The sequence below is a fragment of the Pollicipes pollicipes genome, unplaced genomic scaffold (assembly GCF_011947565.3).
Source record: "Pollicipes pollicipes isolate AB1234 unplaced genomic scaffold, Ppol_2.1 Scaffold_7236;HRSCAF=8622_pilon_pilon_pilon, whole genome shotgun sequence".
In the NCBI taxonomy this organism is placed as follows: Eukaryota; Metazoa; Arthropoda; class Thecostraca; order Pollicipedomorpha; family Pollicipedidae; genus Pollicipes; species Pollicipes pollicipes.
Genome location: NW_023597036.1, coordinates 15,047 through 30,964, shown reverse-complemented (window position 1 = coordinate 30,964; position 15,918 = coordinate 15,047). Strand labels below are relative to the sequence as shown.

At 59.3% G+C, this 15,918-nt stretch overlaps 1 protein-coding gene across 1 annotated transcript in view; it reads right to left on the bottom strand.

The window, feature by feature from the left end:
- The window catches only part of LOC119110817 (filamin A protein cher), a 56,514-nt gene that overhangs the window by 31,774 nt on the left and 8,822 nt on the right, over positions 1-15,918 (bottom strand). The window contains exons 2-14 of the mRNA XM_037234688.1: positions 13,744-13,885; positions 13,136-13,245; positions 10,615-10,712; positions 10,149-10,276; positions 8,711-8,731; positions 6,740-6,878; positions 4,330-4,570; positions 3,504-3,704; positions 3,043-3,180; positions 2,471-2,628; positions 1,280-1,570; positions 916-1,023; positions 566-673 (exon numbers count right to left, since the gene is read on the bottom strand). Coding sequence (XP_037090583.1) covers positions 566-673; positions 916-1,023; positions 1,280-1,570; positions 2,471-2,628; positions 3,043-3,180; positions 3,504-3,704; positions 4,330-4,570; positions 6,740-6,878; positions 8,711-8,731; positions 10,149-10,276; positions 10,615-10,712; positions 13,136-13,245; positions 13,744-13,885 — 1,883 coding nt within the window. The remainder of the gene's footprint in view (positions 1-565; positions 674-915; positions 1,024-1,279; positions 1,571-2,470; positions 2,629-3,042; positions 3,181-3,503; positions 3,705-4,329; positions 4,571-6,739; positions 6,879-8,710; positions 8,732-10,148; positions 10,277-10,614; positions 10,713-13,135; positions 13,246-13,743; positions 13,886-15,918) is intronic.

Below are 15,918 nucleotides of genomic sequence, written 5' to 3'. Positions count from 1 at the left end.
GCGCCGCGTCAGAGACGGCATAGCGGCCGGCGCCGCGTCAGAGACGGCACAGCGGCCGGCGCCGCGCCAGAGACAGCACAGCGGCCGGCGCCGCGTCAGAGACGGCACAGCGGCCGGCGCCGCGTCAGAGGCGGCAGAGCGGCCGGCGCCGCGTCAGAGACGGCAGAGCGGCCGGCGCCGCGTCAGAGACGGCAGAGCGGCCGGCGCCGCGTCAGAGACGGCAGAGCGGCCGGCGCCGCGTCAGAGACGGCAGAGCGGCCGGCGCCGCGTCAGAGACGGCAGAGCGGCCGGCGCCGCGTCAGAGACGGCACAGCGGCCGGCGCCGCGTCAGAGACGGCAGAGCGGCCGGCGCCGCGTCAGAGCGCGGCGGCAGCAGACAGCGGAGCGGCGACTGGGATTGGCCGGCTAAATTATCGGACCGCTTGATGGGGCTAGAATTAAGCGCACAGCGATGGCCAGGAGACGACGGCCCGCCGCTGAGTGTTATAGTACACTGGATTCGTCCAGCCGAGACATGCCAACAGCGATGGTTTGAGATCTTGTCCTCCCGCCGTGCACTGCTCACCTGGACAGTATGCTTGCCGCTAGAGGTGATGGTGTAGTCCACGTTGTAGACGCCCGGCGACTTCTCCGTCACGCGAATCGGCACCGCCTGATAATTCTCGTCCATCAACTGGGAACAGGGTGATGAGTGCACTCACAAGGCTGCAAAGAAGGTGTCAGCATGCGTATGAAAACAGCATGATCATCGGGAGGTCATATTGGCCGCACTTAACGCCGCGTTGTCCAAAGGCTAACGCATGCTACGCGACATCACTAAATGATGTTAAAGAGCTGTTCATATCTCATAGCCACGGCAAAGTATACGTGTTCGATGAGGAGCTAAGCGTTGCGAGCTACAGAGCTATCACTCACCGAGACATCTAGAGGAGCCTTGCCAGCGTTGGTTGTGTCAACGGTGAAGTAGGTGGGCTTGTTGATGGTGACACCGTCCTTCTGGACTCCAGGGCCGTACACCTTCACCTGGACACGGGCAACACATCCAAACGTCAGCCCAGACTCATGTGTGTGCCTCCCTTGTCCGCGCGGCGACAGAACAAAGCGCTGCGCGACGTCTGAACATTATACAAACAGACATTTGCCTGATGCATTTCCTTACAAGTCACAAGCACTAACCATAAGCAAAGCCTATGGTCGAAGGTGAATGTCGCCCAAAATGCACTGCGTGAGCGGGCCAAGCGAAGACCAGGCGACACGGCAGCAGTCGGTGGGTTCTAACCTTGCTCGCGTCGTAGTCTGTCTTGGGCATGATCTGCGCCATCCAGGGCGACTGCGGAATGTCCTCTCCCTCACAGAGCACGTGCACGGCGTACTCGCCGGGCGCCGTCGGCATGTAAGTGACGTCGGCCGAGCCATCGCCGTTGTCCTTGCACTGGATCTGCGCCTGGGACGGGCCCTCCACGCTGAAGCCCAGCGCTCCCGTCTCGCCGTTCGTTTCCACCGTGAAGGCGGCCGGCGTGTTCACAACGCCGCCCTTCAGGCCGGGCCCGTAACACCGGATTAACGATTCCTGCAACAGATGGCGGTGCGGGCGTGACAACACGGCTTGGTGACGGCGGCGTGGCGTGGTCGGTGACGTCACTACAAACGAAAGCGTCGCTGCCGTGTGGAGGCAGGAATGTGGCCATTGTTCAGTGGCGAGCGCACCTCACGCGCCGCTCCGCCCGTCTAGTCACCTATCTCGAGCTGCCCTGGAGGCGGCTCCGCACCCTGCCCCGCCCCGCCCCCTCTCCGAGCGCGGCCAGTACAAACAGGCCGTCTGAGCCGACGGTCAGACCGACCGACCGGCCGACCGCGGGCGGGGATCATCTGTGTTTAGACGCCCTCTTTAACCGATCGTCTCCCGTCACTCCCCAGAGGTTCGTCCGATCACAGAGACGACGGGCAGGCGGCCGCAGAGGCGGACGCGAATGTAAAGACAGGAAATGGAAATAGAGATGGCGATGTTATATAAAGATGCAAACGAAATCGGTGACGGGGATGAAAAAGAAGACAAAGACGGGGTCGGGGTCGGAGTAGGAGTCGGAGTCGGAGTCGGAGTCGGAGACGGAGACGGAGACGGAGACGGAGACGGAGACGGAGACGGAGACGGAGGTGCTTATGCGACAGGAATGGGACCGAATTGAGACGGAGAACAGATCCGGAGTCGCACACAGACGGAGACTGAGGCCTACAGCACGTGCCAGAACCCTGGGGGACCGTGGCGGATCCTGGGGACCTGGAAGTTCTGGGGGCCACGGCAGATCCTGGGGACTTGGAAATTCTGGGACGGCAGGTCCTGGGGACCTGGGAATCCTGGGGAACACGGCGGATCTTGGGAATCTGGGGACCCTCAGGAGCTAGGAACCCTGCGGACCTGGAAATCCCGGGGACCACGGCGGTTGGCCGATGGTTCAGCGTTATCACTCACCGTCTTCGGACCGACGTTGACTTCGAAGGGCGACTTGGGGATCTCGTGGCCTCCGTACGTGATCATCACGATGTAGCGGCCCTCGCGCTTCGGGTAGTAGGCGCCCTCGTAGACAAAGTCGCTGACCTTCTTCAGCTCAGCAGGCTCGTCAGCGCCGCCTGAAAACAAACAGCGTGTTTATAATGCGCCTTCGGTAACGTTTCACCGGAGCTGTCCACTGTACGGAGGACGAAACATTAATTCTCGGGGTTCTTTAAGTGCCCAATATACTCGACAAAATACTCGTCCTCGAACTGATACGTAACACAGACTGACACAAGACGTCAATAAGACCGTTCATTGATCCGCCTCGTCGCTCAATGACCCGCCTCGTCGCTCAATGACCGCAAATGCCGACATCGGGACAGTCATTGCATGATCACTCCCCACTCTATGCTCACCGTTGCGTGAAATAAGCGTACGTCCTCCAGCATGCGCGTCAAAGTAGCACACACCCTTCAGCATACACGTGAGTGACGCTCCATCCTCGGGGAGCTATCCGTTCTCGCGTGATGACCCCGGCTACCACTGACCTGGCCCGATGATGCGGACCTTGGGCACACCGTCGCCGGCGCCCTCCGTCCACAGCTTGAAGTCGGCCGTCTCTCCGACACGCACGCCCTTGTTCTGCAGGCCCCGCCCAGTGGCCTTGACCCGGCGGGGGTCACACGCTGAGGACAGACACCCGCTGCAGTACTGGCGACAGCCACTAGGGCAAGGTTCACGTGTGGTGGGCGTGGGGGACACAGAGGCTGAATCCAATGGAAATAATGCGAGGAGAATGCATTTTTGGTGACTTCTTTTTGCCTAAAAAAGTAAGATGTTCCGCTGTTTGCGTTTCCACTATGCTCTTACGACGGTTCCCTTTCTTGCACCCACGAGTGGAAAGAGAAGAAAGAGCTTCGCGGACAAGCATACATCAAATGCGTTTACACCGCCTCAGATTGGTTTCAAAAGCTTAAAAGAGAATCCGTGCATCACACGTCCGACTTACCAGGGCTCACTTTAACGCCGAAGGGGCTCTTGGGGATTGGCTTGGCGGCAAAGTAGATGTTGATGGAGTACATGCCGACCTGTTCAGCCACGTACTCGCAGCGCCACTGGCCCTGCTTCACCTCCTTCAGCTTGAGCATGGCCGGGTTCTGCTTGCCCTTGGGGTCGAGGATGACCACCTCCGGGGTTCCCTTGCCGGCGTCTGCGGAAAGCCATCCAAATCAGTCGGATCACGTGATGGGAGTGACCGGATGCGTGTCTAACCGGCCGGCGGCTGCACTGTCCCCAGTAGCCTCGCTGCGTGTCCGAGCAAGGCTCATAAAATGGCCAAGGAAGGAGCAGGCCATTGTCGTCCCGTTAGCAGCACCGGCATTGGCAAGAGCTGACAACCCCGGCTGTCGCACCGTGCCCACACTTGCCGTGCTGGCGCACCAATTATCGGCAAAGCTGCAACTTCACATCGTAGATAACAACTTAACAAGTGATCCACTCGCTGACCTGTAATGATGTCTCACGCTTGCATCACATCGGGTCAAAGGTGGGGCGGAATGATGCCATCATCGGCATGAAGAGTTCGGTGACTGAGCTTCCGAAAGTAATAATAACGGTGGGGTGCTCACGCCCCAAGCCTCACATCGAACAAAATTGCATTGCTGGTGTTCTCGCATTATAATTTCCCAAATGGAGCAGCCCTTGGGATCTGAAGGCAGGCAACGTAATGCATCTGAACTCGACGCACGCCTCCGAATACGACATTCTAAAGCACGCGTGCCACGTCATGGTATACCACACACGCCCGAAGCCGACGGCCGCACACTGCGACCCACCTTGTGTGAAGATGTCGAAGTAGGTGGGCTTGTTGACGACCACTCCGACGGGCTCCAGGCCCGGGCCAGAGGCGGTCACCTTGTTCGGGTCTCCGGCGTACCCCTCCACCTGCACCGAGAACGGCGACTTGGGGATCTCGTTGCCGATGAACTTGACGATCACCTTGTGCGCACCCTCCGAGGTCGGCGTGTAGGAGCAGCTGTACGTCAGGTTGCGGTCGTTGTTGAACTTTGCCTCGATCTGGAAGAGCACACCGGTGATCGGTCAGTTGTGACTCGCGCCAAGCACGCGTAGCTGAGCGGGCTGGCCAGAAATCGTACGCAGCCCGCGCCCGTCACTTGCATTGAGGCTCCTACGCGTCCTTTTGATCAACCGCTGGAGGCCGCTACGATGCGTCTGCTGTTTATTTTGCCAGCGCAGGTTTGTTGTTCGGAATATAACAGGCTTAGACCCTGGGCCCGGCATCCATGATACGCGACCAGATGTGCAGCTCGGAGTAATTGCAAGGCTCTCAGGCTCTAAAATGGAAGTCCATACACGGCCTCTTGTTGCGAGAGACAGGCTGAAGGCCGGGTGTGCTCCTAAACCAGCCGGCGGGAGCTAGCGCTCCACGCGGACGTCTCCGACTCGAGAGAACTCCATCCGCACATGCCACTGCTGGCAGCAGTTCAGACAACCCAGGAACGTCCGAGAGATGGCGGAACTACGAGGTCGTAGTTGGGCGCGGCCCCGGGCCGCCTGAGCGTAATTCACGCTGCAGCTCCGCATGTGGCGTCCACGCCCAACAGACCGGGGCTCCTCTCACATCGGCCATCTGCACGGGAGAGGGGGGGGGGGGGAGGGAGGGAGGCATTGGCATAACGAGCTGAATAGGCCGCTGCATTTGCCTAGCAGCATGGCGCGTCATAACACCGCTCCAGTGGATTGGTATACAGCGCGAATGTGCATATCTGCAGCGAGAAACGTCGCTACTTGTACAAGTGATTGCTGAGGATGAATTTTTCTCTCCCCACCTGTCCTACTCAGCCTCCAATGTTGCGTCTAGCTCCACGAACTCGAATATAAAACAGTTATACAGTCAGTGAAGAAACATCTGTCCTTCGGAAGGTTTGGTCGCATGCCGCTAGCAAAATATTCGACTGGAACAGCTGCGCCCCGGTGCACAACTCTGGAGGACAAGAGTTGGCTGCTTTCAGTATGTGTATCCACGAATCTGAGCCTGGTGCAAAATTAAGCTGGTGCGAATGACTAACGAATCATGCCAAGATATGACATTCACTGTCACAAAGTGGCGGGTAGCTGCTGCACATAGGCGTAGTTAGCGTTCACATATCTTGGCGATGTCACACGGCCCCCGCCCCTGCCTTCCACGTTGGCAGCAAGCCAACTACACAGCTGGGGAAGCAGGCCCCTCCCCATTTCACAGGTGGGTCGCCTCTGGTACGGTCGTAGTACGCCTACAATTGCACGTGCAAACGCCACGCGTATGTTGTCTCGCTCCAGCTCGCTTCCGCAGGTGTTCCCGCTCCTGCCGTGATCGCCTTTCGACGAGTGTGCGGGAGAGAGCGGCGGCCACTTCCGTCCTGATCAGCGGCCGCCAGGTTGGAACACGGCCGGGGATGCCGACGGTCAAGCCGCCCCAGATACTGCCGAGGGCTCACGGCACGCCGAGCGAAGGCATGCTCCTGCCGTCGAAGCCGTGCCAGATCAGTACTGACTGAGACAACACCGCGATGTTTTCGCAGCGGCCGGTAGATTTCGCGAACCACTGTATCATCTGGCACACCGCACGCCCGTGGCCGTGTTGCAATAATATACTTAGCGCGGAAAAATAGGGAGGTCCATGAGCTCGGGAGGGAGTCTCGTGAAGGCACCTAGTCTTTACAGTTTTGCTCGAGGTAGCTCATAAATCCTCTCTGCTTGCTTTGCACACACAAACATGCATTTGTGGCGGCAGAGTAATGGCGAGTCTCCTAGTTACTCCATTGCAATTGCCAGTACGTGGTAAAGACAAACATGCATTGATGCAAGCAGATAACATTTCATCAATCGCTTATTTTCATTGAACGCAAGGTTTGGAACAAGCTGGCTGAAATATTATATGAGTTTTGTCCCAGCTCAACAACATTTTCAAAAAAACAGGCGTGCATTGCTTAGTAACCCGATGATTGGAATGGAACTCCTGAAGTCATCCTGTTCGGGCAATGTGATCAGCTACTGAGACATTTCAAGCGGCTTTACGAAAATTGGCGGTGAGAGAATTAACACCTGGTGTGTGATGTACATCTGGTACAAGCCGTACACGTTGACGAAAAATGATCGATGCCAGGTGACGCTGTGCCAGCAATACTCGCCACAGCAACAGTCAACAGCCACAGCAGCGCCCCGGCGGTGGGCTGCCGCACTCACCGGCTCCTTCTGGCCGTTGGGTCGCACCAGGAAGCACTCGACCTTGCCCTGACCCGCCGAGAACGTCTCGACGGTGAAGAAGGTGGGGGCGCCCACCACGGGCCCGGTGGGTTCGACACCAGGGCCGTAGCAGCGCACCCTGGACGGAGAGGCCCCGCTCAGTCAGCGCTCACCGGGGACAGGCACGGCTGCAGCGGGGCACACGCCATGGACGGCAGCCAGCAGGCGGCCCAGGGGCCACCGAGCGAAACATGTCAAAAGAGAGCAGCGCGCGAGTATGAACAAACGTAATTTCGGGGGTAGAGCTGAAGGTTAAGAGGGAAGGGGAGGTTGAGCTACAACTCCAAACCAGCGCAAACATGGTTTGCCATCGTGCAGGGGTCTGGACGTCAAGGGTGTCCAAAGCTCGGTGCCGCGACACGACAATTATTACCATTAGAAGCGCGGTGCCAGTCGTACTGCAGGGTTGTTTCAAGTGCTCACATATTTCAGCTAGTTAATCACTGCGATGCGTCAGACATCCAAATCCACACATCATGCCGTAAGACATTCAGGCAGTAGTAACTCGGATTAGTAATCGCCGTTCTAGGGAGCCAGCCGGATCTGTAGAGGCAGCCTGAACCGCCAGTTCAACGTTTGGGCGCAACATGTGGCGGAAGACCCGGTAATCTGTGCGCTGTCGTAAGCATGTCCATCTCTTCAATTCAAACCTGTCTTAGGCTAAACGAAGGATTTGAAAGATGGTAATATTTAGAGGCAGTGCTTCATCACGATGGAAATAACTAGAAAGCCTGACATAAAGACATTTTATTTTGATCTTGATGAAGGGTCGTCCAATTGTTTTCCGTCTTCGTGCCGTCAACCAAATATTATAACCTGCGCACTAAACTACTGATAGAATGCTTCACGCAGAAGCACTGCAACAAATATGTACCCTTCGCGCTTCGAGAGTCGCCGGGCATGCTGCATCAACTATGACTAAAGCACCGGTGTTCGGAGCCCTCTTGAAGCGAGGATGCACGGTGACACCCGTGACACTGGCCACGACTGAACAACTGGTCCACCATGCACGGAGTCATCACTCCTGCTCCAAACGGCCAGCCACAGTTCAGGCGACGTTCTGGTCATGGACATTTAGACGTGGACGAGGTGGCGTGAGCCAACGAAACGTCCGAAAATGCCCCGGGATCAATAAAGAGCAGCTTCGCTCTGATTCAGCGCGCAAAGTCAATGGCATTGCTGCCTCAGGACGTGTCGGAACGCATCGCCCACGCGGCACGCTTGCTCATGACCTCGCTGCCTGCACAGCTGACAGCGACTGTCGGCGCGATCAAAGCGACCCGACGCGCACCCCACGTCCTGTCGGTGCGGCACGCCGGCCGCCGGCCGCCGGCCGCCCACCGCCGGCCGCTCGCCGCCCGCCGCCCGCCGCCCGCCGCCCGGCGCGCGTTCGGCGACGGCCCGACGCGGGGCTCGCAGTGCCCGCGATAGACCGCTCGCCTGGAATGCGACCGCCCGACCGCGCCTGGAAAACGGCGCCGTAACGGCCGGCCGGCGTGACGTCACCGTTTGAACGCGGGTGACGTCAGGCAGGGGAGCCGGGGATTAATTGTGGCGGCGCCGGGGCCCGAGTTGGCAACGGTCGCCGCGCCGAGCGCCAGCCGCGCCCCGCCACGGGGCAAAACACCGCCGGCGGTGCTGTCCGCTGGAGGGCGCGTGGGTGGTGCCCCCACCCGCGCCGTCCTCGGGTTGCGGCGCGCCCGAGGAGTGTTTCGACCGACGTGACGGCGGCGCACACGGAGCTACGCCTGTCGTCATCCGGCGACAGAGCGAGAAAGACGCGGCGCGGCGCGCGGGCGCGCGAGTTAGGGTCAGTTAGGTCACCCGGGACGCACGACGACACGGTCGGGTCACGCACGGCAAACGGGTTAGCGAGACACGGACACGGACAGAGCGCGACGCGACCTCTACCTGGCGCCGATGGCCGATTGGCTGGAACAGAGACCACACGTCAGGGCACGGCATAGAGACCCGTCCGGGGCAGCAACAACGCTTGCAGACCAGCGTGCCAAACCATACAGCAGCAGGCGGTCAGTTTGCATTGTGTGAACTTCGCCCTCCTTTGGTTCCAGGGTGCAGTCTGGTGAAACTAGGGAAGGTGGTCGCAGCTTTCCGCCTGGATCCCACCCAGACGTCATTCCTGGTTTCTGTTTGTCGCTCCCCACCAAACGCCACCGAAACGTCGCAGATCAGTGCGGCGATAAGCCCTGCGAGGCGCGCAAAATCGAAGCACCGACGCCCAGCAGCGCACGTGCCAGCGCTGGGTCGAGGTTCACAAATGTTCCGCCCAGTGCCGCCCGCAGCCCGGATGGGGTCCACAAACTGAGCTGCGGTGTCACCGGGCACAGTTCAAACGACCCGGACGACTGTTGAGTCACGACCCACAACGACCGGCGCCGTCACGAGCGTCCGGCGTCCGGGCGTGCGGCCGCCGCCAGCCGGCGGAAACCGGCCCCTGCACGAGACGGCCAGCCGGCGGCCGCCGCCGCCAACAGGCCACCGACCACCGCGTGCAGGCAGTCTGGGACCTGGACACTGGCACTGGCAAAACTCGCTGACTGGTGCCAAACACCCATTTCGGTAATTTCATGGGTCGACACAGCGGCCATGGCACTGATTACATGAGAGCTTGGTCGAATAATGCTGCTCGGAGACTTATAAAAAAGTGAACGGCATACGGATCACTGAACTAGCTAAGGCGCTTGCACAAGGTTGTCAGGGCTCTTGACTCACGCATTTGCTGCATCATACAGCTAAAGCCAAAACCAGTCCTTGCAAAGGACCGCAATCCCCAAGACCATTCTGAGCATGTGCATCAAATTTCTAAGCCTTGATTAGGCTCAGAGTTCCGTAACTTCGCCGAGGAAGGTGGCGGAGCAGTCGATTCAAACATCACAGCGAACCACAGGCGTCTGCGAACTTGTAAACAATGTCTGAATAAGGGAGGACGCAGGTCGAGATCATTTATCTCGCCATCGCTGACAGCCTCTCAACGTTAGAGAAGCAAGATGGATAGCCGGTGGGGTGGAGGGGAAGCCGAAGTCCAAAGAACGCGACCAGCGACATAACTTATGGAGAATGGAAGTCTGAGCGGACCCGGGGATTCAAATTGAAGCAACGCATGGATCGCCAGACAGAAAAGCATAGGGAGGAACCGGGGAAAGGGAAGGAATAAAATGTGAGCTAAGCGCTTCTGGAAGGCTAGTGGACGCAGAGGTGAAGCTGGGGAGCGGCACAACAGACTGTGTGTGTGTGTGGAGGGGGGGGGGGGGGGCGTGGGCAACATTGTATTGACATGAAGAGAGATTAAGGATTAATGCCGACACAAGTGCCCCGGCGGCCGGCTCACCTGTTGGGGTTGGTCTTGTTGCGGAGCGGGGCGCCCGGCTTCAGCTTGGCGTTGGGGTACTGCGAGAGGTACGTCATCATGGACAGCTCGTCCACGTTCGGGTCAATCATGTCCTCGGGCTGGATCAGCTGTAACGCGCAGGTCAGCGGTCAGCGCCGCTCCCGGGACAGGCCACGCCGTCCGAGGCAGCCCCGATCACCCCCCTCCCCCCCCTCCCCTCCCCCGCTCCGTCCCGAGGCAGCCACCGGCGCTCGACGCCCACCCGGAGCGAGCCCATGCCTCGGGCTCGCCCAAGCACCCATCCCCCAGCCCCAGCCCCAGCCCCAATCCCCAGCCATCCGCGCGCTCGCCAGCCACAGCCTGTGGCAAAGCAGCACGTGCTGGCGCATAACGTGCCATCCTGTCGCGCAGTGTAAACGCGCTGTTGCAGCCGCGCTGTGGCACTATGTAGCGCGCTGTAGCGCACCTGCGGCACGTTGAGCCAGTCGTCGGCCAGACCCATCGCCTCGGTGGCGTTCTTCAGGGCATCCTCGGCTTCCAGTCGGACCAGTCGGGGCACAAGGCCTGACCGACCAGAACCAGGGCACCGAGTCACCCCAACTGACGCCACAGAACGACTGCGAATACGCACCACTAGCACTCGACCGCACAGACTAGTCAAGCAAGAGAGGTCAGTCGCCCCAAGTCAGTCGCTCCAGGTCAGTCGCTCCGGAACAGTCGCAGCCAAAGGACGTGAAGCGGGACAAACAGACCAGAGTTTGCCTGCCGTTGTGGATTTGAAGGGCGCCGGTTGATTAGATGGAGCTGTATGGCATGATGCAAAGCCCAGTCCAGTTGAAAATTAGGTAATGGTGTGAAATCGGGACGGGGTACGTCACATAGAAGACACGCGGGAAATGTGCACCCTGCCGCAGATTGGTGTTAATGTGAGAAGAAACGGACACGATTCGTGTGAAACGCGCAGGAATGAACATGAAATGAGCAGCTCGCTTCGTTCTTTATTTTGGCGATTAAATCAAGGAAACTTTCCCCGAGTATATGATGTAAATTCATTAAATTATCAATGAAATTGTATGCACGCGAAAATAAAAGAATTGCAAGTGCCGTTGGGATGTCCGCCATTCCCCACGTGTGTGACAGACTCCCAGCCCCGATTCCCAGTCACAAATGCCACTGCCACCTCTCAGGGTTCACCTGCTACATTCCCATCCCTAGTCGGCTTATGTCACGCTCTGTGGCCTCACGAGCGCATAACTCCACATTCCGGGTCAAAGGGCCACTCTGTTCGGCGGCCAGACGGCCGTTATAGCGGTCACTATTGGGCCAGAATGGTTGCGGCTAAAAGCTCACCCCTTCCGGCCCTGGCCTGGTCCATCAGCTAGCTTGTAATGGCGACGAGAAGGTGGTGGGAAGCCCAACACGTCAATGCCAATCCGATGGTGCAGAAAAGTCGATAAAATATCGATCATTAAAGTTTTACGGAAGGATTGAAACGAGGCATTAGTATCACGGATGAGATAATTGTTTCAACCACCGTCTTCGTCTGGTGTGTTAGTGTAGCTAACACACCTGGTCGTGAACGATAGCAGATCAATTATTCATCTAATGCTCATCATATTAGCTACACCGCAAGCAGCAAAAAATGAAAACGCATTGTGGGAAGCATTGTGTGCTTCCAATCACCCATTTCGGAACGTGGCGAACCATTTTTGCCGCAAAGGCTTTTGTTGCAATTTTATGACAGCACCAAAACTTAACATGCACTGGATAAATCATCTCCAAAGTCTCGGCCAGCTGGTCTCGGCCAGCAGGCCTCGGCCAGCAGGTTACGGCCAGAGAGCGCGTTGTTTCGTGGCGCCTTGGACCGGTCGGCGGCCGGGTCACGTGTGTGCCGGTGGCCAGTAAACACGACAGCGGGCGAAGGGCGCACCTCCAGTCTGCGGACACGCCGCAGGCCGGGTGGGGACAGACCGGCCCGGCCGGCCCGCCCGCCCGGCGCCCGGACCGGCGCCGGCCAGCGTGACGCCGTAATGAATGGGCCAGCGCCGAGGAGGGCTCGGGTTCGCGGCACGGCCGGGGTGCGCGATCGAGCTCGGCAGCCGAGCACAGTCCGTCATCGCCCGCTGTGACGTCGTCGCCGTGACGGGAGACGGGCCCCTGCCTCCGTGAGGCGTCCCTCCCGGCGCCCGGCGCCCGGCGCAGCCCGACGCCTGCCCGGCTGGCTCTGTATCAGGTCATCTGCCTGACCGCCTCCAACGGGACCCGGCCGGCCGGCGAGGGTCACATGGCCACGGTCGGCTGAGCAGGCGGGCCCGTGAAGGGCAGGACGGGTCCGTATCATATTGTCCGAGGTACAGAATGCCCAAAGTACAGACTGTCCAAGGTACGGAATGTCCAAAGTTCATGCCCCTTCCACTCTGCGCCATATTGGAAGTTATTTCTTATCTTGGACCTTGTGTACCTTGGACATAATGAGCTTTGGAGATTCTGTACCTTGAACATTCTGTACCTTTGGACATTCTGCACCTTGAACAATATGAACGCTTCCCGGCAGAACAGGACGCGGGCGACCGACGGCGTACGCAGCGTCTAATGTCCGACTCCAGGAGGCAAAACGAATACAGGCAACACCAGACATTTATGCTTCACTTTCCGACATGCATTCAGTCGGTCCAATCCAAAATAGGCTTTCTTTGCTTCGTTTTCCGACCTGAATTCAGCCGGTCAAATCCAAAGTGCGTTTATCCCCTTTCCAACTGGCGGGAGGCTCTTACCACACACCTGGTGATTATGACCCACGAATATGTCTGCGCAACCCACCACGCCACCATGCGGCAGGGTTCCCTATTCTGACCACCGTCGCTTGTGGGAGCCGGCAGGGGCTCGTGCCGCGCCTCACCGACTCACCTGGCGCCATTCAGTCCATCAAGGCGCCTCGCCGACTCACCTGGCGCCACGCCGTCCACCGGGGCGCCTCGCCGACTCACCTGGCGCCACGCCGTCCACCAGGGCGCCGATGGCCTTGCCGTCGCGCCAGTCGGAGGTGAAGTTCCTCACGGGCAGGTCCGGCATCTTGGAGCCGATCCAGTTCATGAGCCTGCCGAGGACACGGGCGGCGACTCAGTGCCGAGTCGGCCGAGCCAGCAACACGCGCGTTTGAGGGCAGCCAGGACCGACACGAAATCTTGCGAATTACGTCATGTTTTCAAACGTTAGGATGTGTTTTATAAACGTCGGTCGCAGAAGCGGAACACGGCGCCTGCTAGCTGGTCCGCCGTACAGGACTAAGATAAGAAAGTGTACATTCGAAATAATTTGAAGTATAACGATGCACCCAGTGAGGGAATGGACTCATTCCGACGACACGTCATTTCTTCGGCGTGATGGGAAACAGAAAACATGCATAATGGAAAACATCACCAGCCGCAATCGAATTACTTGGCAACGGCTTAACGGACTTGGGAAACGTCCAGACGGCGTGCGGCTCAAGTGCATGCGTTATTCCCAGTGGACGAGGTATACAGACAGCACCTGTTACTGCCGGGAGTTGGGGCACGACAGGCTGTGACCGGGGGGATCTGGCGAGGTCACTGACCTCTGTTTGGGCGTGGGGCCCTTCTCGCCGGGCACGTTGTCGTCGCCCTCCCACATGGGCATGGAGATGCTGTAGTGCAGGATGAGCGTCCATATCAGGCCGAGGATGAGCTTCAGCTGACAGTCGACGATGTGGGTGGAGTCTGGAACACGGCGCCACGGCCGGACCCGGTCAGAACGTCACCTCTCTCCGCCCCGCGCCGGCGGGACAGACAACCTGTCCGCGCTGAGCGGCTCACACCAGCAACAACACACGTGCGGTGGGACGGGTCACTGCGTTTGGATGGCGCACAGAAACTACAGCCGCCTCGCGGCACTGGGGGATCGCTACCCGCAGCTCGCCATGCGACATCAAGCGCGAGCGTTCCAGACGCCCTGCTGACTTCCAAGCCGCGCAGCTTAGAGCCCATCCCGGAAACCCTCCGAGCCAGGCAGCAAGTGCACATTCAAATGGGGCTTAGCGGCGGGCGGGTTTAAACGGCCGTCGGCGGCCCGGCGGCGCGCCGAGCCTGTGCCGCAGCGTTTCCCAGCGGGCGGCGCGCGGGCCGGGCCGCCGGCGCCGCCAGCCCCGGTTCCCAGCCCGGCCGCCCGGTCGGCTTCCCACCGCGTGCCCGGCTCCTGTTCCTGGCCCAATCCGAATCTGATTTGCATAGCATTAGAGCAGCGAGCCGCTGAGGGGACGAGCGCGGCAGTCGGCGCTAAGTCGGGGAAGAGCTGGCGGTCAGGATGTCAGCCAGGGCCGACGACGCCTGGAGCAGGCGGGGAGACATCACAGGGCTGACGAGTGTCAATGCTTCATTTGAATCGTTTCACAAGAGGCGAGCACTCGCTCACAGTGGTACCATTTTGGTGCCGTAGCTACCACAGGCGCGGGGAGAGCTGTCTCGTGCGCCTGCGACTGTTCACACCCCGCTTGGCTCGTAGCCCCCACAACAAACAAGCATGTGTCGAGCACCCTTCCCAAAAACAGTCCGTTCATACCGGCAGGATTTTTACAGTGGGCTTAAGCAGCTCAAGTTCTGCTGTTCAAATGATGATTTTAATGCCGTGCGATTGTTGGACGTCGCTCTCAAATGGCGTCAAGAATGCGTAGTCTGCAGCCCTCCCGCATGCAGCCGTTGTGCAGCCCGCCGCTGCCCAGCGATGACGTCACTGCTTTCAGGCCCGGCCCGGCGGCCGACCACCGGGAGCGTCATGCCGGGCGCGCCGGGGGTGGTAACGAGCTCAAGACCGTCCGCCTGTCACGCCCGCCTGATTGGCGTCACGTTTCTGTGGCGACGGAGACACGGTCGACGCGTGCGAAGGCAACAGCTGCCGAGGTCGGATGGGATCTTGGCAATGAGTACCGGGAGTGAGGTCGGGTTCGGCCAGGCAGATATGTCAAAACAGCGTGCTGTGAAGCAGAGGGAGAGGTGGGATGGGTGAAGAGGCGGGGCAGAGACATTATCAGCAATGTTATTAGAAAGGTGTCGCAAGAAAAACTAAAGACATCCGCAAGCAACAGAAAAAAGGGAGAGCAGGCACCTAGAGGAGAGAGATAGAGAGCGAAGAGAGAGAAGAGAGAGAGAGTAAAGAGAGAGACAGAGCAAAGAGAAAGAGAGAGAAGGAGAGAGAGAGACAGAGCGAAGAGAAGAGAGAGAGAGAGAGAGATAGAGAGAGAGAGAGAGAGCGAGAGAGAGAGAGAGGAAGAGAGAGAGAGAGAGAGAGAGAGAGAGAGAGAGAGAGAGAGAGAGAGAGGAGAGGAGAGAGAGAGAGAGAGAGGAGAGAGAGAGAGAAGAGAAGAGGGGGAGAGAGAGAGGGGGGAGGGAGGGAGAAATCAGACATGAAAAGCTTAAGAACATAAGGGAAATGGAAATGAGAGAGGAGCGCCATCAGAATGCGGCAGTTGGCGAGCAGCGAGTGCGGAGGCGGCCCGGACCGGTCCTCTCCGAGCAGCCGTTACACCCGCACGGGCGGAGCCGCCGCGTTCGAATGTCAAGGCCGCGGCGGCGCGACGGCCGGCCGGAGGAGAGGCGCCCAGCGCGTCACCGCCGGCGCGGCCGCGCAGCCGCGCTGCAGACCTGCAGCCTTGCAACACTGCAGACGGCCGTCTGGCGGCGGCGGGCGGGACGGGGCGCGCATCAACAGGGCAGGGAACCGACGGCGGCAGGCGGGGAACTGACTGAAGCTGCAGGCC